General features: G+C 51.1%; 1 protein-coding gene, 1 long non-coding RNA gene and 1 other non-coding gene across 3 annotated transcripts; 2 read left to right on the top strand and 1 right to left on the bottom strand.

Moving 5' to 3' along the window:
* Window positions 1-6,664: 6,664 nt before the first annotated feature.
* ZDHHC19 (zinc finger DHHC-type palmitoyltransferase 19) lies at window positions 6,665-20,899 on the bottom strand. The gene is made up of 8 exons (XM_028131072.2): window positions 20,669-20,899; window positions 20,025-20,146; window positions 19,357-19,496; window positions 18,353-18,525; window positions 17,827-17,932; window positions 7,932-8,017; window positions 7,383-7,587; window positions 6,665-6,846 (listed from the first exon to the last, which is right to left on the bottom strand). The coding sequence occupies exons 1-8, from the start codon at window positions 20,812-20,814 to the stop codon at window positions 6,799-6,801; spliced, it is 1,026 nt and encodes a 341-aa protein (XP_027986873.2). The 5' UTR covers window positions 20,815-20,899; the 3' UTR covers window positions 6,665-6,798.
* A 104-nt stretch (window positions 20,900-21,003) lies between these two features.
* On the top strand, window positions 21,004-21,938 carry LOC114227759 (uncharacterized). The gene is made up of 2 exons (XR_003613828.2): window positions 21,004-21,127; window positions 21,612-21,938. It is a non-coding gene; the product is annotated as an uncharacterized LOC114227759 (long non-coding RNA).
* A 2,721-nt stretch (window positions 21,939-24,659) lies between these two features.
* LOC129148634 (small nucleolar RNA SNORA51) lies at window positions 24,660-24,791 on the top strand. Its single transcript, XR_008555637.1, has one exon. It is a non-coding gene; the product is annotated as a small nucleolar RNA SNORA51 (small nucleolar RNA).
* The last annotated feature ends 62 nt before the right edge of the window (window positions 24,792-24,853 follow it).

Raw genomic sequence — 24,853 nt, 5'->3', positions numbered from 1 at the left:
AGAAGGGAGACGGGGACAAAACGGAAAGGGAGATACTCCTGCCGGGCTCCCAAGCCCGAGTCTGGCCCTCACTGCTCCCCTGACAGCCGCCCAAACCCAGAGAGTCTTCACCGAGCGCCATGCGACCTGCCGCGCTGAGAGGGGCAACAGCGGCTCCGAGCGGCTGGAGGGGCTCGGCGCTTTCCCAGGGCAGCCTCCAGGAACCACAGAGCCTGCTCTCCAACCCGCTCTCCGGACGCCCCGTCTGCGCTCTCTCCACAGCGTTCCACTGCCCGGCCAGGAAAGGAAAGGGCGGGCGGGAGCCTCCCGCTGCTGCCAGGGCCTCGGGAACAGGTACCTAGGCACTGCTGGGGAGGGGCCTCTCCCAGCCCAGATGGCCACGGGTCCGGCCCAGAGGTCAGTACGCTTGCTTGGTGACCTAATGTCCCCACCCCCACTACTAGGGGGCAGATGAGGTTCAGGCAAAGGACCCTCGTGGGCCATGGAAGAAGTCTTGCCCAGGGCCCCGTCCACCTCAGGGCTTGTCCTCAGGCCACGGACTGTCCTCCGCTGGCCCCTGAGTCATGGGCCCCCTGGCAGTCAGGGCAGGAGCAGCCACGAGGATCCTTCGGAAAACTCTGCTTGCAGACAGGGAGACATGGCCAGGCTCACGTCCACAAAAGGGACAGAAGCGCCCAGCCCGCGTGGCTCAGTGGTTGAGTGTCAACCTATGAACCAGGAGGTCACGGTTTGATTCCCGGTCAGAGCACATGCCCAGGTTGCAGGCTCGATCCCCAGTGTGGGGTGTGCAGGAGGCAGACGTTGGATGATTCTCTCTCATCATTGATGCTTCTATCTCTCTCTTCCTCTCTGAAATAAAATACATATATATATTTTTTTAAAAAGGAACAGCAGCATCTTCCTCCCAAGTTGTCTTGAGGATTACATGGATAATACAAGCAAAGCACTTAGCCCACAGTTAGCATTCAAACTGATGCTATTATTGTCCTCGCGGTTGTGATTTTAGTCCCCAGAGCCAAGTTACTAGGCCTCCAAGGGAGGGAGGAGTCAGTCCAGGCCTCTGACCCATCTGGCTTCTCACCTGGGGTGACGGGAGGCTGAGCAGCAGGGGAGACCTGGGGCCCGGCCCTGCCTGGCCTCTAGTGAGACATGTGATCTGGGGAAAGCCCTGTGGACTCTCCCCCCGGTTTTCTTCTCCCTGAGAAATGAGCTGGACAGTCAGTAGGCGCTTTCCAGTTTGGGAATCCCCAATTTCAGCAGCGAAACAGGCCGGCCAGACAGCGGCCCTGTACGCGCGTGCCTGGCGCGGAGGAGGAGGAAGCCCAGGCCAGAGACAAAGGCGCCCTGTGCAGGCCTGGCCCCGAGTTCTGTGGGTTTCCATACCCAGGCCCAGGGGCTTCCAGGAATCACAGTTCAAAGTTAATACTTGGAAGTCAGACGGTGGACGTTGTGTTCCTGGAAGCTGCAGTCCAGGAAAGATGGGTGGGGGCAGAGGCAGAGAGAGTAGGAAGATCACGAAAGGCAGTGACGAGAGGAAGAGGAAGGTCAGGGAGAGAAAGGACAGAATGGGAAGGTGAGGAGAGGTGAGGCGGACAGGCCGGGAGAGACAGCGGGGAGAGGGCAGCCTGGGCAGGAGCTGTGGGCAGTGGCACTCAGTGTGGCCCAGACACAGGGCTCAGAACACCATAGCTTGTGATTTCCTTCAGCCTGGGGCACTCTGTCCTTCCCCACCCTGCCCCGCCCCCACACCACACACACAAAACAGGAACAAGGTGAGTTTCTTTTTTTTTTTTTTAAATCCTCATCCGAGGATATTTTTTTATTGGTTTTTAGAGAGAGTGGAAGGGAGAGGGAGAGACAGAGAGAAACACTGATGTGAGAGAGACATGTCCATTGGTTGCCTCCTGAAGCCCCCGACCAGGGCCAAGAGCCTGCAACTGAGGTACATGCCCTTGACAGGAATCGAACTCGGGACCCTTCGGTCTGCAGGCCGACACTCTATCCACTGAGCCAAACCGGCTAGGGCAGCAAGGTGCTGTCTTAACAGGAACTCCCTGCGGGAGGGCAGAGCCCATGCGTGCTCATCTTGCTGCTCCCTGGGAGACTCAGCCCAGGCCTCCATTCCCCTTTGGCCCGGAGACAGCAATGTTGCTTGATTTTCTGTAAAATGCCACCACCAACTCCTCTACGAAGCAGCATCCTTCACCTTTGCTGCCCGGCCACTAGGAAACGCACACCAGACTGGGCAGGAGCAGGCTGCTGTGGCCATGTGCCCGGCATCCTGAGGCCCCTGGATCGTTATGCACCTGCCATGGGCCAGTGCACGTGCCAATCTCTTCGCATGCCCTGCATAACGAGCCTTCGCAATGGGGCTATGAGATAGGTGTTCATCTCGGGCGGGGACACCAGGCGGAGCTCTGAATGGACGCGGGGCAGAGCTGCCGTGGAGCACAGTGCAGTGGGAAAGGCCCGCATGGCCGGGGCTCTGCCCCGCAGCAGCAGGGTGACCTTGGGGAAGTGGTGTGTGCTCGGCGCTAGCTGTCCCATCTCTAAAACGAGAATAACAACTTCAGAGGGTTGTTATGAGGGTTAAAGGAGATCTTAGGAACCACTTAGCACAGAACCTGGCACGGAAGGTGCTCAATAAAAGTTCTGTTACCCAGTGTGGGGCCCTGGCAAACCTCCAGCCCAGGGCCACATCCTTCCAGCCACGCTCTGCCTGCAGGAACTGAAGAGGAGGACACGGTGCTGCTGGAGCATCACTCGGGGTGCCAGGCGCTGTGCCCAGCTGCCCAGGAGGGTCAGCCAGGCAGGGGCCTGTGCCCTGCGAGGTATTAGGATTGTGGCCCCCGATGTCAGGACACTGCTGCAACCTCCTCTGCCCCATCAGCCCCGGCCCTGCCCCACCCTCAGCCAGCGGCAGGGCCCCTTGGGTGAGGCGGGCAGGGCAGGGCTGAGCGGGAGGCAGCAGGGCGTCCTTATCGCTCCCAGCACAGGGCTGGAGGCAGAGTTAAGCCCAGACTTCTTATCAGCTTCCCAAGCCTTGTGCTGAAATGCAGGGCCTGGCTCTGAGGCCTGGGGGCTGGAAGGCAGGGCCCCGTGGTCACTGCCGCAGTCCTTCCTCCTCTGCGGTGGTCCCCTGGGCAGGAACGGGAGGAGGCCTGGGAAACGGAGAGTGCCCCCTGCCTCGGAGACCGTGTCATCCTAAGCAGTCCCTTCCCCGTCCAGTTCCCATCTGTCACGTGGGGAGTGGAGGGACCCCCGGGTCCCTGTGACCACCTGGGAGGTAGCCATGGTCATCGTGTGTATAGACAACGAACCTGGCCTGGTGGAAGGGAGAGACGTGGGCCTACAGCACTAGCTGGTGGCAGAGCTGAGTGATACCTGACTCCCTGCTCAGTGCACTTCCCAGCCCACATGCCCTGACCTTCTAGAAGGCCCATGAGGAAGGCTCTAGAGGTGATGAGGGGGTGGCTGCTGCCGGGTTACCCATCCCAGGGTAGGGTAGGGGTCACTCCTTGGCTGCAGCCCCAGGGAAGGCAGGGACAGCGTGGCTTCACGATGTGTGGAGGGTAGATTCCAACAATGGACCTGACAACACCCCTCCTTTTATCAGCGGGACTTCAAGAGGTGTGTCTGAGAATCCAGGGCAAGTTCAACAGAAATGGGGAGGGAGGAGGAAAGGAAGGTGGGTGCAGCTCATCTGAAGCCTCCCGCCTGGCAGGAAAGACGGTCTGAGGGGCCCCCATGCAGAACAGAAAGGGGGTGGGGGATCAAAAAAAAGGTGGGTTAGGTCCCACTTACCCCCAGAGGAGCCGAAATCCTAGAAATCTGAGGCTGGTGGGGACTACAGAGACCCAGGATCCTCATCCCACAGCAGGAGGGGTCAAGGCCTCCTTTGAGAATCTGCGGAAAGTCACATCTGTGCTCCGGCTGTCAAGGAGAGGATTCACCCTGGCTTAGCACTTGGAAGGCCTTGCCTGAGACGGGGAGAACCCCTATGTAGCTGGAGGCAGGGACCTGGTATTGGAGGGAAAACCACAGGCTCAAAACGGCAACACTCGTGCCAAACGTAGATTTAATACCTGATCTAACTGCAGTTCAACCTCTCCCAGAAAAGCAATCTAACCCAGTCTGGGATTTTCTTGTCAAGCACCAATAATACCTTCTGTCAGGTAGGCCTCTCCATCCCCCATGGAAAGAAAAGGCAATCTGAATGACAGAACCCTCCTGTTCTCTTCCCCAAAAAAGATATTCAGGCCCCAAATAATCTTTTTTTTTTCTTTTGCTCATAGCTCCCTTGCCCCACTCTTCTTCCTATAAAAACCTTCCTTTTTATACCACCCCTCAGAGCACCCTTCTAGATGCTAGATAGGATACTGAGCAATTCATGAATCATGTAATCAAGCCAATTAGGCCCTGGCCAGTGTGGCTCAGTTGGTTGGGCATCGTCCTGGGCACAGAATGGTTGCTGGTTCGATTCCTGGTCAGGGCACATGCCTGGGTTTTGGGCTGTATTCCTGGCAGGGGGCTTACAGGAGGCAGCTGACCTATGTCCTTATATTTGATATCTCTCTCTCTCTCTCTCTCTCTCTCTCTCTCTCTCTCTCTCTCTCTCTCTCTCCCTCTCTCCCTCTCCTTCCTTCTCCCTCTCTCCCTTTCCCTCTCCCTCTCCCTTCCTCCTCATTCTCCAAAAATCAATTTTAAAAACCTTTAAAGTAAAAATAAAAAATAAAAAGCCAAGTAGATCTTCAAGCTCACTCAGTTGAATTCTGGTTTTAACACCGGTAAGTGACGTCCTGATGACCAGCCACCCAGCTCTGAACCAGTCAGGACAGTGAGGGGGTGGGCAGGGCAGGACTAGGCCTGCCCAGACCCTGGGGCCTGGCCTTCTCAGCCCCCTGCACAGCTGGGCTCCAGGTAGATGCCACTCCCCAACCAGCCAGTTCCATGAATACCTCCCCATCCAGGCCGTGGCCCAGGTTCCTGGATCTCTGCCACTCTGGCCCAGGCCCAGGCCACCCCAAGGACTCTCGTTCGGGATTGGGCCTGAGAGCTCTGTGGGTGCCCCATTTCACCAGCCTGGGCTGAGCTGTGCCCCCGAACACAGACAAAAGACTCGCACAGATCACATGCACACCTAGGCTCAGGGGCCGAAAAGGCCTCCTACCTTCCTTCCTTGGTCATGTGACCACAGGCAGCGGGCTTCCCAGGCCACCTGAGGCGGCTCCAGCTTCACTTGTAAATGGGGCTCCAGGCATTTTAACTGTGGCCACCTACGCTATTTACAGCAAGGCTCAAACCGGGCTGCCCTTTTGTTTGCCGGGGAGCAGTGCTCTGCACCCCTCCCCAGAACCCACTGCTCCCCTCCCCAGAACCCAGGGGCAATGCCGAGTTAAGCAGAGATGAGAGCTGAGAAAAAGCATGAACCCCAAGGGGGCTTGGGGTTTGGGGAGACACTGGGACCAGGGCAAAGGGGATGAGAAACAGCTGGCGTGGCTGGGGTTGCACAAGGCTGGCCAGGAGCCTGCAGAGCCAGAGCCAGAGCCAGAGTGGCTGGTGAGGCTGGGGCTGGACAGGGAAGGGCCCTGGGGGCCGCAGCCGGCGGGAGTCGGGAGGAGGAGGGAAAGGCCGCCTCTCGGGAGCTCCTCCTGTGAGCACTGGAGCGCGTCCTGCCCTGCAGGTCACCCGGAGAATGAGCTCCTGCCCCCACCACACAGGCATGTGCAGGCCCCTGTGGTGCTCGCCGGACCGCGCACCATCACCACACCCCGATGTCACCGGGCTCCGAGGGAAGCCGTGTGGCTGCACACATCCTCTCCTCCCAAGGCAGCAGTTCTGAGACTTCGGGATGGCAGGATCACATGGGCACTTGCTAAAAATTCCGATTCAAATTCTCGCCCTCCCCCCCACCCCACCCCCCATAATTCTGGGTCGGCGGCCTGGGGCCCAGGTAATTCTGAGAAGGTGGTCTTTGGAGAAACTCGGGGTGTTGTTAGCCGTGTGGTGGAGAAAATAAGGATAACCACACTGCTGCGCTCATTGTGTGCCTACTGTGTGCCACCTGTTGTGCACGAACCACCTCACTCACTCCAGCCCCTGACCACCTTTCAGGAAGGTGCCATTATGTCCGAGGGGAGCCGCAGTTTCCTGTGGACTCCCGCATACACCACCCCCCTCAAGGGGCCGGCAGACTCACAGGGCCCGGGGCCCTCCCCAGGAGCAGGACCTGACTAACCAGCTGGAAAGCAGCAGGGCTGGACTATGGAGGAGAAGACCCCACTCTCCACCTCCAGGGATGAGGCATCGGGAGGGCCCACTCCCAGACCGAGGGCCAGCCCCAACCCACCCAGGTGGCTCCAATGCCTGGGCTTGGACCAGGCCAGGCTTGACGAATTCCCAGGCAGCGGGCGCCCCCTGCAGCCAGACAGCGGTGCGGCAGGGCGGGGCCGGACCTTGCCCGAGGCTGACATCCCTGGCAGCCCTCTCAGGGCGGCGGCCAGGACAGCTGCTGTGGCTTTACGGTCGCCCCATCTTAAGAATGAGAAATCCGAGTGTCTTGCCCAAGGTCACAGAGCCAACTAGTGTTGGACCTCCCTCCCTCCCGGGGTCTTTGCCCCAGTCCCTCACACCCAGGACAGACACACACACAGCAGAGCAATGGTACAGCAGGAGAAGGGTGTTTAATGGACTTTGGGGGAGTGGAGGCGGTCTTGGAATTCCCACCAAGGGCGGGGCTCAGGAGGGGAGGTTCGGGTGCAGGGAGTCCTGGCATCGCTGGGCGAGAAGGGACAAGCCTCATCTGGGGGCCTCCCGCGGCCGGGGCAGCACTGGGCCTGCGGGGAGCTAAACGGAGTGGGGGTGGGGGGTCTTTTCCCAAGCCCCTGCCCCACAGCTCAGGGCCCACCTCCTGGGGAGCAAGAAACTGTCCAGCCACCCCCACCCCCACCCCCACCCCCCAGGCAGAGCAAAGGGAGTGAGCTGGCATCCTAGAATGTCCCGGCATCCCCAATTCATTCCTAGGACTTCCCTCCATATGTTTCACATATTGGACTTCAGAGAAAAACAATGACTTTAAATAAAGGAAACGGACCCCCTAAATTACAAGCCACTGGGCTAGTTTCAGTCCTCATTACAGCTGAGGAAACTGAGGCTCAGGAAGGGTGAGTGACTGCCCAAGACTAACCAGCAGGTGAGTGGGGTGGGCTCTGTGTCTCCAGGAACCCCTGGTGTTACCTGGGGGCCTGTGGCTCCACCTCTAGCACTCCTCAGGCTGTAAACCCCACCCTTGGGCTCTGAGTGCTCTAGCTGCAGAGCCAGCCCAACATGGGGGGCTGTACAATCCGAAGGCACCCCTCTCCCAGCACGCACACACTACTCACCTCCTGGAGGGCCGCAGCCTCCCCACTCCCTGGGGGAGCGTTTCCTGGTCTGTGGAGAGCCAGAGGCTGGGGCTGGGGGCCAGACGCAGGCCCAGGGACGGCTGAGGGGGTGAGTGCAGAGGGGCACATTGGGCAATGCAGGTTCTGCATGAGCACCCAGTCCGGCTCCACCACTCTCTGCAGCCAGACAGCTTTGGCCATGTACCTGGGGAGCAATAAGCCCGATGCAAGGGGTAGTGGCCCCCCTGGCCTGGTCCCCATGCCTCCTCAGCTTAGGGAACACATAGCCCAGGGCGTGGCCCTGCAGGGAGCTGGGGCCGGTCTTATCCGTCTACTCCAATGGAGTATCCCTCTACTCCATTTCTTAGGACAAGAATGCAAGCAAGTAGGGAGGCTCCCGGGGCTCCCACAATGCCCTGAAGGAAACCCCAGAGAACAGTGAGCGTGAGGGTCCGGGAGCTGTGCTAAGGGGCCAGGAGAGATGACCGAGCTTCCCCCACCCCGCCGGCCCCATGGGCCACCGCTTGGACCTCTGGTTTGCCAACTTACTTGGGTCCCAGCGGTGCACAAATTGCTAAATACCAGTTGCTGGCGCAGCCCTGGTCAAAGGGGTTGTATCCCCACAGGTAGCGGCACTGGAGAGGGGTGTAGAGGGGAAGAGGAGCTCAGAGCCAGCAGGACTGGGCAGACCGCCCCCACTGGCCCTCCCTCCCTGAGCCCCTCAGCCCAGCCCAGCCCAGCCCCGCCCGGGGCTGCTGCAAACTCAGAGGGCAGAGAGGCCCAAGAGTGAGCTGAGGCCTCCCCTACCCAATTCCTGAGTCGCTCTCTCCAGGCGACCCTGGCCCTGCACCCACCTCGCCTGCCTTCTCAGGGATCCTTCCCATCACCTTGTACCACTTTGGCAGCGTCCTCCCCACCTCTGTCTCCTTTGGCCACACATATTCTCCTACTATGTCCTTCCAGGCAGACGTTCAAATCTTCCGTTGGCTGACAAACTGCTCCAAAGACAGTTCCACATACACCCATCCTGCTCCCCGACTTCTCTACTTTCTCACCTCTCGTTTTTTTCTAAACGTGTGCCTTCACTGAATTTCACTGTCTGGACGGGCGGTTGTATGGAGCCCTATCCTATATCCCTAACTCACACGGCCCTGGGAAGCCTGGGCTGAAGGTCCTGAGCACCCAACGCAGGAATGGTCAAGTCCGCCCCTGAGCACTCTTGACCAGGTTCTCTTCCTCCCTTGTCCCTCCCTCCATCCATGAGCCTTGGGCCTTCCTGAGCCCCATCTTACTCCCCAGCATAAGCCAAGTCTCACTCAGACTTCAAGAGCCTTAGCTACAAAATGTTTGTCATAACCAAAGCTCTGCCCACCACCAGCTCCCCTACACCCCCTGTCCCTGTTACTAAGACTTTGATCTTCAACAGTCTTCTCCACTCAAAGGAACCTTCGCTCCAGCCCGGAGCCGCCTTTCCACCTCCCCACGCTGCCCAGAGGCCCGGAGTGGCTGGGGCGGTGCAGAAGCCTGTGTCATCGCCATGGCAAAGATGCAAGTGTCCCACTCCCGCCGCTTGGTGCCTGTGTATGCAAATTAACCCACCATCTTTGTTGGGTTGATTTGCATACTCACTCCTGATTGGCTGGTGGGTGTCGTGAAGGTACGGTCGATTTGCATCTTACTCTTTTATTAGTGTAGATAAATGTTCATTTATTAGATGTATATGAACTGTAGGAAAATGTCTATGGTTCTATGCTTAAAGGAATGATAATCATTTAATTCGTAAGAACTGATTAATAAAGCAGACCACCTTCCTCTCTCTCCCCACATAGGACCCTCTGAGAAGTGAATGGAATGCAACAGCTCTGAAGTTTCCAAACTGTCCTCTCTCACTGGCTCCAGACCTGGGTCTCCTGCCCCAATCCCATGTTTCAAATGCCCTTACAGTCCACAGGACCACACCAAGTAGGTGTCTCCTCAACCCATTTCCGGCCCAACTCCCTGCTGCCTGGGCTCTCTCCCCCTCCCCCACGGGGGCATCAGGCCTTTCCCTCTCTCTCTCCTTCTCTTCCAAAGCATTGTTGATTCCTTTGCTTGTAGGTTCACTCATTTACTCATAAATATTTTGGGGCCTCAACAATGTTTCAGGCACTGTGCTGGTGGAAGAGCAGGCACAGGCCAAGACTGCAAGGCGCAGGCAGAGCGGCAGCTGGGCCAGAGAGGCTGGGGAAGGGCCACTGCAGGTGTGTTCAGTTTCAGGCGCTGCTGTGTGCGGTCGGGAAAGATTTAGTCTGAGGGCAGCCTGCCAGCTCTGGCCACTTGGAGAGTGCAGCATCAGTGTGACGTTGAGGAAAGAGGCTGGGCCAAGGACGGCGAAAAATGGCACTAATGAGCACCGACAACTCTTTCAGGAAATATGGCTGAGCTGGAGGGGAGAGTACAGCAGGTGGAGTGAACGCCTGTGATGTTAGGGAGGGTTTTGCTTTGCTTTTGAAGATGAGAGAGACGTGAGCATGTGTAAATGATGATGGGAAGGAGTGGTAACAATGATAACAGTGTATACAGCACTTACCTGTACCAGCCACAGTTCTGTGTCTTATGCGCATTAACCCATGAGGCACCAGGTGGCTAAGTAATATACTCAAGATCTCCCTGCTGGTATGTTAGAGAGCTGTGGTTTGAGTTTATGTACTCTGGCTCCAGAGCCCTTGCTATTAAGCACCAAGTAAGGTGTGTCACAGGATGGAGGTAGGATGGAGGTACCTGAAATGGGGCCTGCAGGTAATGGGAAAGAGCCCTGCCTGGTGAATCACAGAGTGCAAACTACATTTAGGTTTCTTAGGCTGAAGATCCTGGATTGGGGGTTGGGGCGGGGGGGAATTCTGAGCAGTGGAGGAAGGGCGAGCCACAGGATGTAGGACGGGAGAATGCTGCCCAAAAAGAGGCTGAAATGATGGACTGAAGCTTGAGAGAGAAAACAGGTAGACTACATGGGGTTAATGAGGAAGGGCTGAGCAGAAGAGTGACAGGTGGGCTGGGAACCAAGTGTGGGTGGAGTGGAATGATTGAGTGGCGGCTGGAAGGATGGGAAGTGGTGGGCAAAGAGGGTTCCTCTGTCTTTTCAGCTGTCTCAATAACTCTAGCTCCTCCCTCTTTAAAGTGGCACACTACACTCTTCCTAAAGCAGTCTTTAGAAGTCATTGTTCTGAAGGAATCCCATGGCAAGAATGTTCATTTTTACCGCTCCTCCTCCACACTGTCCTGGAAGTTCAAGGCAGTGCAGAGAAAGAAATAAAGCCATAATGTTGGAAAGGAAGAAATAAAACTGTCCTTATTTACAGATAACATGGTTTTCTCTATGTAGAATCAACAAAAAAAAGCTATTAGAACTAATAAGAGAGTCTAGCAAAATTATAAGATTCAAGACCAACATACAAAAATCCACTGTCCTGCACCACGTAATGACCACATGGCCATGCACCGCCTAACTACATTGGTCAATGGCAGACTGCATATACAACGGTGGTCCCACCTAGATTATAACGGAGCTGAAAAATTCCTACTACCTAGTGAGGTTATAGCCATTGTAACATCATAGTGCAACACATTACAACTATCTACACTATTCAGTGCAGTAACATGCTGTGCCTAGGAGTGATAAGCTATATATACCATATGTCCTAGGCGTGTAGTGGGCCATACCACCTAGGTTTGTGTAAGTACACTCTATGATGTTTGTACAACAACAACATTGCCTATGATGCATTTCTTATAGTTGAGTGATGCATGACTGTAATAGTAAACAAATAGAAATGAAAAAAAAAATTTAAGTTATAAAAGCAGACCAGAGGAATGGTGGCATGAGAGATCCCCTTGGCCTTTACCCCTGAAATTTCAACAAGTTAATCAACTCTAATTCAACAAAGAATTCCCTACTCAATACAAAAGCATGCCTGAGAGAACTGCACATTGAAACATCTAAAGGTGGGCAACCAGGAAGACATAAATGGGAAGACAAGAAGGGAGGAGAGTGTAGGTGGCCCACAGGTGCAGCCCTGTAGCCAGGAGCTCATGGCATGGCCTGGAGAGTGGAGGAAGCCAGTGGTAGCAGGCACTTCCTCCAGCCAGGAGGAACAGAGAGTTGCAGGGGGAGGGGCTGTCCAACAGGGCAAGTGGAACTAACAGTGACTGAGCCAGTAGACATCTGACAGAGCACAGGGTTCTACCACGTGGCTCTCCACTATTGGGCTGGGCAGTGGTGTTTCAGGCAAGAAATGGAACCACAGAGCCCTGCCACCACTTGGACTCCCAAAACTCACCTCCAGTAGCCCAAGGAGCATACTGTCTGTAAACCAAGAGTTATTACAGTAGAACCACTGTTTCCCTCTGTGATTGATCCCAGGTGGGGTGCTTGGAGTGGGACCCCATGGAGGTCAGGGGTTGCCATTATAGTGAAGGTAAAACAAACCCCACCCCCAAGAAGTGCAGCTGTACTGTTTTAGGGAAGCCAGCGAGGTCAAGTCTGAGAAATCACAGAGGCAAAAAAATCTTGCAGTTCAGCACCATCTACTGGAAAATAGTAGAAAGACCTCTTCAGAGGAAGCTGCTATATAAGACCATTAATATAGACAGATAAACATGCCTAGACAAAGGAGAAGAGCAAAGATCATCAGAAAGAAAATGAAAAATCCCCAGAAACCAAGCTGGTACACATAGAAATATGTGATAAATAACAGATTTCAAGATTGTAGTTCTGAAAATACTCAACAAGATGCAAGAAAATATAGACAGGCAAGTCAATGCACTCAGAAAACAAAACAAGTACTTTACCAAAGAGGTTGAAACTTTAAAAAAGAACCAATCAGAATTCCTGGAAATGAAGCATGCAATTAGGAGATTAAGAGCAATCCCCATCAAAATCCCAATATCATTTTTTAAAGAAATAGAACGAGAAATCATCAGATTTGTATGGAACCACACCCAAAAAAAAAAAAAAAAAGATAGCCAAAGACATTCTGAGGATAAAACAAAAACAAAAAACAAAGCTGGAGGTATCATGCTACCTGACTTTAAATTATACTACAGAGCAATGATCATCAAAACATCATGGTATTGGCAGAGAAACAGACTCACAGATCAGTGGGAAAGAATAGAGAGCCCAGCTATAAAACCACATGTATATGGACAGATAATTTTTGACAATGGAGCCAGAAACACACAATGGAGTAAATACAGTCTTTTCAATAAATGGAACTGGCGAAACTGGAAAGCCACATGCAAAAGAATGAAACTGGATTACAGTTTGTCACACATACAAAAATTAATTCAATGCCCTAACCAGTTTGGTTAAGTGGATAGAGCATCGGCCTGCGGACTGAAAGGTCCCAGGTTCGATTCCGGTCAAGGGCATGTTCCTTGGTTGCTGGCACATCCCCAGTAGGAGGTGTGCAGGAGGCAGCTGATTGATGTTTCTCTCTCATTAATGTTTCTAACTCTCTATCCTTCTCCCTTCCTCTCTATAAAAAATCAATAAAATATATTTTTTTAAAAATTAATTCAAAATGAATCAAAGACTTAAGTATAAGATCCGAAACAATAAGTTACATAGAAGAAAATATAGGTACCAAACTTATGCACCTTGGTCGTAGAGAACATTTTATGAGCTTGACCCCAAAGGCAAGGGAAGTAAAAGCAAAAATAAATGAATGGGACTATATATATATCAAACTAAAAAGCTCCTGCACAGCAAAAGAAACTGACAACAAAACGAAGAGGCAGCCAACCAGATGGGAGATGATATTTGCAAACAGTAGCTCTGACAAAGGTTTAATTTCTAAAATATATAAAGAACTCATTAAACTCAACACCAAATAACCCAATCAAAAAGTGGGCAGAAGCCCTGAAAATACACCTCTCCCAAGAAGACATACCAACAGCCAATAGATATATGAAAAGATGTCAACCTTACTTGCAATTAAGGAAATGCAAATCAAAACTCCAATGAGCTACCACCTCACACCTGTTAGAGTGGCCATTCTCAACAAGACAAGCAATAGCAAGCGTTGGGAGAAGTTGAGAGAAAATGGAACCTCATTCACTGCTGGTGGGAATGTAGGCTGGTTCAACCACTATGTAAAGCAATCTGGTGATTCCTCAAAAAATTAAGAATAGAACTATCATTTGACCCAGCAATCCCTCTCCTGGGTATATACCCAAAAAACTAGAAATCATGTATTTGCAAATATATATGCACCCCTATGTTCATTGCAGCATTACTCATGGTGGCCAAGACATGGAAATAACCAAAGTGTCCTATGATAGAGGACTGGATAAAAAAGATGTGGTACATATACATAGTGGAATATTATTCAGCCATAAGAAAGGATGAAATACTGCCACTTACAACAACATGGATAGATTTTGAGAATATTATACCATGTGAAATAAGTCAATCAGAAAAAGCTAAGAACCATATGATTTCACTCATATATGGGATATAAAACTGCAACTCATGAATATAAACAGCAGTGTGGTGATTGCCAGAGAGAAGGGGGTGGGAGGTGAAAGGGATCCTAATATATGATGATGGGATATTTGACTTTGGGTGGTGGGCACACAGTACAATACACAGATCTTGTAACATGGAAACCCACACCTGAAACCTATATGATCATATTAACTAATGTCACCCCAATAAATTTAATTTAAAAAGGGAAAAAAAGAAAATTCTGTAAGGTTGTTAGATGCAAAAGTAAAAATTTAATCTCATTTAAGATAAACAATTGCGTCCTCACCGGTTTTGCTCAGTGGATAGAGCATCTGCCTGTGGACTGAAGGGTCCCAGGTTCAAATACAGTCAAGGGCACATGCCCGGGTTTCGGGCTCAATCCCCAGTGCGGGGTGTGCAGGAGGCAGCTAATCAATGATTCTCTCTCATAATTGATGTTTCTATCTCTCCCTTCTTCTCCCTTCCTCTCTAAAATCAATAAAAATATAAAAAAGATTAACAATTGCATCTAGCTAATAGAAAGTAAAACTTTGTAAAAAGCATTATAAAGTAGCTAGAAAAATATTTAACAAAAGATATGCAAGCCTGTTATGTATAAAAGTAGAGGCCCAGTGCATGAAATTCGTGCATGAGGGGGGGGGGGAGTGTCCCTCAGTCCAGCCTGCACCCTCTTTAATCTGGGACATCCCTCTCACAATCCAGGACTGTTGGCTCCCAATCGCTCGCCTGCCTACCTGCCTGATTGCCCCTAACTGCTTCTGCCTGCCAGCCTGATCACCCCCTAACCATTCCCCTGCCAGCCTGATCAACATCTAACTGCTCCCCTGCTGGCCTGGTTGCCCCCAACTGCTCTCCCCTGCAGGCCTGGTCCTCCCCAACTGCCCTCCCCTGCAGTCCTGGGTCCCTCCCAACTGTCCTCCCCTGCAGGCTTGGTTGCCCCCAACTGCCCTCCCTTGAAGTCCTGGGTCCCTCCCAACTGCCCTCCCCTGTTGGCCTGATCACCCACAACTGCCCTCCACTGCCCGCAATCTTGTGGTGGTCATCTTGTGTCCACATGGGGGCGGCCATCTTGTGTGTTGGAGTAATGATCAATTTGCATATTACTCTTTTATTGAAAGATGTTGAAGAACACAAGTAAATACAGAAAATAGCACAAACTTGAATAGGAATATCAACAGAGTAAAGATGTAACTAGCCTGATGGAATTGCAATGAAAACATCAACAGTAATTATTGTAGAATTTCACCAGGTAATCTGTTAAACTGTGGTATTTTGAGTTCTAGAATGCTACCTTGATTCAATCTTTAATTTATTGAAAATATTTACTTATTTTACAGTAAAAAAAAAAGTTATGAAAGCACAAAAACAGAAAAAAATCTAGCATAGTATATGCAAGATCTATACATAGAAAACTGCAAAACACTAATGAAAGAAGTCAAAGAAGATGGTAAATAAATGGGGAGGTACACCATGTTCATGAATTCAAAAATTCAATATCAGCTTTCCAAATTGACCTGTAGGTTCAACACAATCCAAATGAAAATCTCAGCAAACATTTTTGTAGAAATTGACAAGCAGATTCTAAAAATTATGTGGCCGCCCAGCTGGTGTGGCTCAGTGGTTGAGCATCAACCTATGAACCAGGAGCTCATGGTTTGATTCCCAGTCAGGGTATATGCTGGGTTGCAGGTCATGGCTGGATCCGCAGTGGTGGGTATACAGGATGCAGCCAGTCAATGATTCTCTCTCATCATTGATGCTTCTATCTCTTTCTTTCTCTCCCTTCCTCTCTGAAATCAATAAAAAAAAATACATATTTTTTAAAAACTCTCTGAAATCAATATAAAATACAGAAAAATAAGAATTATGTGGAAAATCAAAGGAACCAATGGCCAAAAGAACTTTGAAAAAGAACAAAGTTGAAGAACTCACAATGTGTGATTCCAGAACTTAATATAAAGCTACTAGTCAAAATAGTGTGATATTGGCAAAAGAATAGAGATCCTCAAGTACACCCACACCTATATGCCAGCTGAATTTTGACAAAGGTGCAAAAGCAACTCAATGGAAGCAAGACAGTCTTTTCAACAAGTGGTGCTGGAAAAACCCATATGCAAAAAAATTAATCTTGACCCTACCTTGTATCACATACAAAATTAATCCAAAATGAATTGTAGGCCTAATTATAAATTCTAAAACTTCTAAAAGAAAATATATTTTTTAAAACCTTGTGATTTGGGGTTAAGCAAATATTTCTTAATTACAACATCAAAAAGCACAATCCATGAAAAAACATCCGATCATGTACTTCATCAAAATTTAAAATACTATTAAGAAAATAAAAATAAAAAATAAAATGAGATGACAAGCCACAGACTGGGAGAAAATATCTAAATCCAGACTATATAAAGAACTCTTAAAACTCAATATTTCAAAAACAATCTAATATTTTAATGGACAAAAGATTGTAACAGACTTTTAATCAAACACATTCATATGGCAAATAAGAACATGAGAAGATGCCCAACATCATTAGTCATTATAAAAATACAAATTAAAACTACAATGAGATACTTCTACACATTTATTAGACTAGCTAAAATGAAAACACACACACAAATCCAACAATGCTAAATGTTAGTGAGGATGCAGAACAACTGAAATTCTTATGCACTGCTTTGGGAATGCAGAATGGAACAGCCATTTGGAAGACAATTTGGCAGTGGTGAATGGATAGACAAGCTGTGGTACATCCACCTGATGGAATAATACACAGCAACAAAAAGGAAAAAACTACTGATATGAATAACAACATAGACGACTCTCAAATGCATTGTGCTAAGTGAAAAAAGCCAGACTCAAAAGGCTTTGTTTCCATTTATATGGGACTCTGGAAAAGAAAAAACTATAGGGATAGAAAACAGATCAGTGGTTGCCAGGTTGGCAAAGAGAAAAACGGAATGAAAAAGGCCATGAGGGAATTTGTGTGTGTGGGGGTGGGGGGGAGGGGGGAGAGGATAAAAATGTTCTAAATCTTGGTTATGGGGGGTTGGTTAGAGGACTGCAGGTGTTTGTATGTTTAAAAAGAGAATCCTATCATGGCTCCCAGGATTCCACTGCACCAAGACCAAATTCTCCACCTGACGTTCCGAGCCTTTTAAATCTGGCCAACCCCAAGCAGTCCACTTGACTTCTATGCCCTCTCCTGCTCCAATTGACTATTTCATGCCCGGCCTTTGTGGCCCAGTAGTTGAGCGTGGACCTATAAACCAGGAGGTTGGGGTTCAATTCGGGGTCAAGGCACCTGCTGGGGTTGGCATGCAGGAGGCAGCCCATCCATGATTCTCTCTCATCATTGATGTTTCTCTCTCTCCTTCCCCTTTGTCTCTCTGAAATCAATAAAAACATAATGAAATAAAATAAAAGACCATTTCTTCACCATCCTAACCTCATCCCGGCCACCGTCGGGCTCCCCTGCCTTTTTGCTAGCTGGCCCCTCACCAGCAATGCTCTCCCCTGCCTTCTGCCCATCAAAACCCCTAAGCGGTGCCCCCTGCCCTACACTGCGGTCGTCTCTGAGTCTGTGCTACACATTCTAGGACAGGCCCCCCAGAGTGTTCACAGGTGTCTGGCAGGTGTTGTTCCGATTTCAACACAAGCGCAAGATACAGCCTTACTCACCTGTGCGCCTCCCGCCCAAGGAATGCACACGCGGCCCAGCACCCAGGAGGCGCTAGAGGCGGTGCACGCAGGAGCGAGAGTGACCACCGAGGTGAGATTTGAGCTCAGGCTGGGTCTGTAAGGGCCTAACGAGGCATCCTCGAGGGAAGTCAGGCCATCAGTGACCCGGGCGGTGGAGAAAGCAAGTGCGGAGGTGCCCGAGAGGCAAGGTGACCACCCCACGGCCCACACAGCGGCGCCCCGCTGGGCCCCGCATACCTGGCCCTCGCAGGAGCGCTCGGCCGCGCTCACGGACAGGGCCTGGATCAGCAGCAGCAGGCAGAGCGGCACCAGGAAGCAGGCGGCGGGGACCGCCACCACGATGCTGCGCACCAGCTAAGGAGCAGAGCTGCGGACCCGTCCCCCGGGGCCCTGCCCCCCCCCGCCCCCGCCTCCGCCTCCGCCCGAACAGTCCCGCCCACAGCCACCCTGTCTGTCCCTCCGCTGCCTGCGCTCCGGCCGCGCGTAAACCTGCCCGAAGCCCTGCGCCACCTTTAGCTACCGGCATCCGGCATCCGTGAGCCTGCAGGATTCTCCCCGCCGTGCAGTTCCGCAGCCCCGCCCATCTCCCTGGCCCACCCGCCCTCACCCAGTCCCAGACTGGTCTTCCCAGCAGCTTCTCTCTCTAAACGCCCCCCCCCCCCCGCCCCATCATTGCTCCGCCCCCAGGACCCCTCCCGCCCCCCTTCGGCTGTCACTGCGCTCCCGGCGGCTCCCTGCTCGGGCACAGCTGTCAGGCGGATACGCGATGACCTTGTCCAGGTAAAGGGTCTGTGGGGTCGTACGCAGCAGGAAGATCAGGCAGGTGACCAGCACGGCGCCCGAGTAGAGGCACAGGGACAGCACGAGCAGCATGAAGAAGCGGAAGTTGCGGTGACCGATGCAGTTATTGACCCACTTGCAGTGATGGTCAAAATCCTGGGCGAGACGTGGGAGGGGCCGGCCTCTAGGTCCCGGATCTCTGGCCCAGCCTCCAGTTGACCCTCCATCTGAGGCCTTCCCTTCCCTCCCTAAGCCGCTTGCCCTCGGCCCCACGCACTGCCTTCTCCTCCTCCCCTGTTCCCAAGTGAGCCACCGAGCCCTCAGCGCTGGCATTTCCGTGGTTAGGACGCTGTGAGGGCGCCGTGGCTCACCACGTGGCCTGCCGGGAGGCCTTGAGAAGCAAAGCCTGCCTGGTCTTTGGTGGAACTCCTGCTGGCAACTTCAGGCAGGACACAGAGTATCTCAGGGCATGTGTTTTCCCACCCAGGGGATGAGGCTGAGAGCCTGGTCCAGCCCTCCCCTCCCAGGGTCGGAAGGACCACAGAAGACAGCCCATCTGTAAACCTCTGAGGGCGGTGCAAGTGAGAAAGACAAGCCCTCGGCTCAGGGTTTGAGCCAGTGTGAGTCCGAGGGCCTTGGGTATCTACTGTCGGCAAGCCCAGGGCAGGAGCGGGGGGCATAGGCTGGGCTACCCTTGCTCTCCTGGCCTGCCCGGGCCAGCACAGATGCGGACGGCCCTGAGTGTCCGCGCCTGTGCAGGCAAGGGCCAGCCTCTCGGGGCCAGGGCAGGCACAGGCACAGAGGCAGGCCCTGCGTGAGTGACCAAGCGTGGCTGGGAGTTACTGCCACCTTCGGCCTTTGGCAGCCCCCGAAGTTGTTTCACAGCGGCCGGCCGCGGGGCCCTTGTAGGGGTGAGCCTCCTGGTCCGCACCAGGTGCTGGATGGGGGCAGGGGGCCGGCGGGTGGGCACGCGAGAGGGGCGCTCACCTCCACACACACGTTGCAGAAGCGGCAGTGGTGGGTCCGGGGCGGGCGGTGGAAGCAGCACTTCGGACACCACTGCAGGCGGAAGGCCTTGTGGTTCACCCAGATCACATGCACCGCCGTGGGACCCTGCTCATTGGAGCCTGGCACGGGGAGAGGGTTGGGCAGCGCCAGGCGGCTCGTCCATCAGCCTGTCGCTGGTGGGGGAGTCCCACCGTATCGCTGGGCTCCGGCAACGGCGGGGAGGAAGTGGGCAGGGGAGACCCTAGTCCCCGCTGAGCAAGCCGAGCAAACTTGAAGGGGCTGGCAGTCAAAGGGAAAGATGGTGTTCGCCAGAGGAATTCTGCAAGAACTCGGGCCTTTGGAATCGTGACTGATGCTTTAAGGCTTTTGTTCAGCAGCGGGAAGGAGGGAGAGAGAGTGGGAAGAGCTGGCTTCTCTGCCCGCCTGGCCCAGCCCACCCCTCCAAGGCAACTGGAAAACCTGCAGAACCCTGTCTTTCCTCACCTTGGGAAACCAAGTGCCAGGAGCGGGGCCCAAGCTAAGGAGGACCTAGGGTGAAGGGGCCCCGAGGCCACAGCGGGAGGATGGGCGGAACGCTTTAGGAATCCTCCCTTATAAACAGGAGCCCTTGCGGGGCTACCTCCTTCTCCAGGGGGCCCAGGCCTCACCTTGATGTAAGATGCCAGGGTCTGAGAAGTTGAGTGACACGAGACTGAAGAAGGTGAGGACAAAGAGGGGACCCGTGATGATGGGAAAGGCCCACTCCCCGTTCTGGGCCAGCCACCTGCAACTGAGACCAGAGCAGGACTCAGGCCGGCTCCGAAGCTCCTGCTCGGACCAGTTCACCGCTCAGGACCACCGACCTTAGCAGGCGTCCTCAAACTACGGCCCGCGGGCCACATGCGGGTGTTTTTGCCGTTTTGTGGTGTTTTTTTTTTACTTCAAAATAAGATATGTGCAGTGTGCATAGGAATTTGTTCATAGTTTTTTTTAAACTATAGTCCGGCCCTCCAATGGTCTGAGGGACAGTGAACTGGCCCCTGTTTAAAAAGTTTGAGGACCCCTGCAGCCTGCTCCAAATATACGGGCTTCTGACAGATCCATAGAGGCTCTACCCAACGTCCCCCAGGATTGCCAGCCACCTGCAGCCCCCATACACCAAATACCCTCTCCATCTGTGCCTTTGCACATTCGCTTCCCTCTGCCCAGAATGTCCTCCCTCCCCTGGCCCCTCTTCGGCACTTCCCCTGCCTCTGTGCTGTCACTTCCCTCCTCTGGTGTAAGAAACCTGCCAGCCGCGCGGTAGACTCACGGGAATGCAAAGAAGAGGCCGCTGAAAACCAGCAGCAGCACCACATTGAAGGCAGCAAACAGGCTCGGGAGGATCCAGGGACGCGGGGCCTGCGGTGGGGGGCGGGGCTCCTTCACCAGGGGAATGACATCGTTCCTGAGTGGCATGGCTGGACCTCCCGCGCCCCCAGGGGAGACCAGAGCCACCAGGCTCCCCCTCCCCTGCTGGCTCCAGGCGCCCCATGGCCACAGCGGCCTCGGAAGCCACAGCTCAGGGTGGAAGGAAAGAAGTCCCAATGTGACATCACAGAAGCTGGGGAGGATGGGGGCCAGGGTTCTGCAGCAGAACTGCCCACAGCCTGTGGCGGTCACTGCCAACAGCAAGCCCACCCGCGCCCGCTTGTGCTGGGACCCAGCGGTCCTGCCCTGCGAAGGGTTCGCTCCGAGACAACATGAGAGGAGAGAAACACTTGGGGCGAAGGTGGGTGATTCTACCACCCTTTTAGCTTTGGCGCTAATCGAAGCAGAGCTCGTTGCTCACTCTGTTGCCTTTCCCCCCCTTTTTTTTTTGTTTATTATAAAAGTCCACTTTGCGGGGCAGGGCAGTTAAACAATTTTCCAGCTTTCCTCATTTCCTTGGTTGGCTTCATGACACAATTCTGGCCAGTGAGGCATAGGTGGGTGTGTGCTGAGAGTTTCTAGAAAAGCTTTTGCCTTCCTGACCAACGGGAAGGGACACGGTTGGCACCACTCTGTCCCTCTCTTCCTGTCTTGAGCCTAGACCTGCTGGCTGGCACTTGGCCCCGTTAGGCAGTAAGCCAACATGCTACCCAGACGGGATGCCAGTGATGACACTGTTGAATCGCTGCCCCAGCCTTGAACTGCCTACATCCGAGCTGCTTATTATGTGAGGAAAGTAACTGGGTTTTCTGTTACCTGCAGCTGACGTTGGTCATTTGTTTTAGCCACTGAGCACCTGGATTCCTGTGTGTTTGGAGGATGCCCTGCACTGCAAGTCTTGGTGAAGGGCAAAGACCGTTTCCTTGTCCCAGTTGGAGCTGAAAATGCCAGACACACATTCAAAGCCTCTCTTGCAGGCAGCACTCAGGCCTGGGACCCAGGCGCCACCATTAGCCTCAGAACGGCTACCGCAGAGTCTGCTGAGACACAGCAGCTGCACGTGTCAGAGCTCCTAAATGCGGACGTGTAATGGCCGTTGTGAATGTCACTTTAATGTCACTCAGCAGAGATTATATTATTCTTAAACATGGATAAAATGTATAATTCCAAGATTCCTGTTTTGAATTGGACTAAGTGAACTGGGACATTTTGAGAGAATTAATTTGATTAAAAACAAAGAGCAAAAATCCCTCATCAACACACAATTATTATATTTTCTTGTCTACAGAAGCATATTTTTTCTTTCCTTTTTTTTTTTTTACTGATAACCAATCACTTCTATTTATTCAGAACATAAGATACTTTTTAGATCCATAGATGATACTACGTTAAAGCCCTGTTTAAAAATTCATGGGGTATTTTATTTTTGCAAAGATAGGTTCTAAAATTAAAAAAACACACAGATAGATTAATAATAATACACATCAAAATTAGATTAAAATATAGGTCATGGCTCTCATAATGTCCTGGCATTAAAGATATTACAAAGATACACACATAGAATGCTACCAAATATCCCAACTTTTACAGATATAGGTGCAGTCAAAAAGTCTTTCTCTGATTTTAGCAAAGAGAAACCATCCAAGTTTTACTCTTTGACTACTGACATAATTTAACTGTGGCACAGGCATTACTATTTCTCCTCCTGCAGCAAATTCTAGTTTTCTCAAGGCCTTTCCTTTGACTTCTGGAAATAAAATATTTCCAACCTTCTAATTAAAAATGTTATTCTGATAAATATATGTATCAGGTTGGTCTATTCACATGTAGGCTTTCCATTTTCAGGTTAAGAGAAGACATGCTTTTAATGCTTTATTAACATTATTATAGCAAAAGACAATCCAACCTAATATCAAGAGAAATTGTGACCTTCTAATCAGTGTTTGATATAGAAAAACGTTGATTTTAACATATCTTTTTAAAATTCAAATGTCATTCTGATCACTCGTGGTCCAAGGACATTCAAACAATAAACCAAAAATAAACAAATGTTAAAGATCAGTCTTCAAACATTATGACAAGGATGCCACCCCTGCCCGTGATCTTGCCAACAACAAACCACATCGGCACCTCGGTGTCCACCAGACCATTCAGCAGAGCTTCCTTAACTGTGAGCTGTTGGAAGCTTCCAGTCTGAGCGCTACTAACTTTTTTTTCAAACTCTGACTGTCTGCAGGGATCTCAGCAGGGACTGAAGAAACCAGCTCCACCTTCGCACAGTGCCAACATGTGGCCAGTTGAGGCTCGGGCCCTGTGCCAGGGCCTTCTCCGGGAGGTCACAGACACGCTGGGCCAGGGCTCTAGGGTGGAAAGTCTGTGGCCTCGAATGAAACATTTTTTTTTTCATGGCATTCAAATTAAGAGGTTAAAATCAATGTAGTAAAAATGGTATCTTATAATATACTTAATAAGATTATACGATTTCAAATACTAAAGTTTAAAACTTCAGATATTTTCCCGTCAGCCTGCGGACTGAAGGGTCCCCAGTTTGATTCCGGCCAAGGGCACATGCCTGGGTTACAGGCTCAATCCCCAGTAAGGGGTGTGCAGGAGGCAGCCTATCAATGACTCTCTCTCATCATCAATGTTCCTATCTCTCTCTCCCTCTCCCTTCCTCTCTGAAATAAAAATAAATAAATAAATAAATAAATAAATAAATAAATAAAATACCTGCATATCAAAATATGTTAAAATTAATTTTTAAAGATATATGTATAATAAAAAAGAATTGGTAGCTTGGAAGTGATCTTTGAATAACACTAAATAAATATTTTCTTTCTGCCTATTCGACCCAGTAGGAGAGGGTTATTGTCTCAGCTAGTCCAAATGAGTAATGTTAATGGGGTCTACTCACTTACATGCTTTTTTGTTGTTTTTGGAAATTTTTTGACATATACAATGACAAGCAAAATTAGATTGGTAGGAGAGTCCTCATTTCTAAAAGAAAACAGAAAGTGCTGAATGTTAGGTTACCTTCTGCTGTGCCATGTTGGTTTGATTAAAATACAGCCAACACTATCACCATGTCTTATCCTTAGGTGCTTATATTCTTATACAGCAACAACTCTTTTGGATGTTGCCATTTTTTTCTGATATTGGCTAAAAATTCAGAAGAACAAAATTGACCTCGTGTCTTTTTGACTGTTAGGTAACACCAAAGGCTTGCTCCCCCTCCTTATAACCCATGACAACCCATGACATGGCACTCTCAAACACTGAAGGATGTTCAAAACATAAATATAATTAACATGCTCCAAATTTTCTTCATGTGCTACTGATATTATAAGAGCTGCCAGGGCCAGGCATCAAACCTGCAACCAAGGTACATGGCCTTGACTGGGAATCGAACCCACAACGCTTTGTTCCGCATGCTGACGCTCTAATCACTGAGCCAAACCAGCCTGGGCCAACACGATTTTCTTGCAGAAAAGGCATTTGGCAAAATCTAACAACATTACATCAGTGATTTTCAACCAGTGTGATGCAAGAATTTTTACAACATGCACTACCTAACTAGTCAGGAGCACTGATCTTTTTTCCCTTAGATTGTCAAATGAAAAAAATGACAACAGCCAACACAACAATAGCTGTCCAGTGTGAATGAATCAAAATTATACCTATTTTTGTCAGATCACCAAAAAATATATTTTTGGGTGTGCTGCAGAATTTTATAATTAGTTTATGTGTGCCATGAGATGAAAAAGGTGTCCTATCATGTGACCGTACAATTTTGTGGGGAAAATTAAGCAAAACAAAACAAAACAAAAAAATGCAAAGAAAAGAAAGAAAAAGAAAAATGATTTGTTTTTCTTGGTTCTAAAAATCAGTGTTGAGACGTCCCATGCTTACCCACAGGCTGTGTTCTTACAGTGCCTGTACAGAAAGAGGAGGCAGTGTAGACTCACCCCATATATACCTCAGCCCAGGCCCTTTGCCTGGTCAGCATTGTGAATGGCTGGATTGTTTGCCCATGCGCGCGCGCGCGCGTGTGTGTGTGTGTGTGTGTGTGTGTGTGTGTGTGTGTGTG

The sequence above is a fragment of the Eptesicus fuscus genome, chromosome 3 (assembly GCF_027574615.1).
Source record: "Eptesicus fuscus isolate TK198812 chromosome 3, DD_ASM_mEF_20220401, whole genome shotgun sequence".
In the NCBI taxonomy this organism is placed as follows: Eukaryota; Metazoa; Chordata; class Mammalia; order Chiroptera; family Vespertilionidae; genus Eptesicus; species Eptesicus fuscus.
The sequence above is the reverse complement of the archived record's forward strand: the minus strand, read 5'-3'. Positions and strand labels throughout refer to the sequence as shown.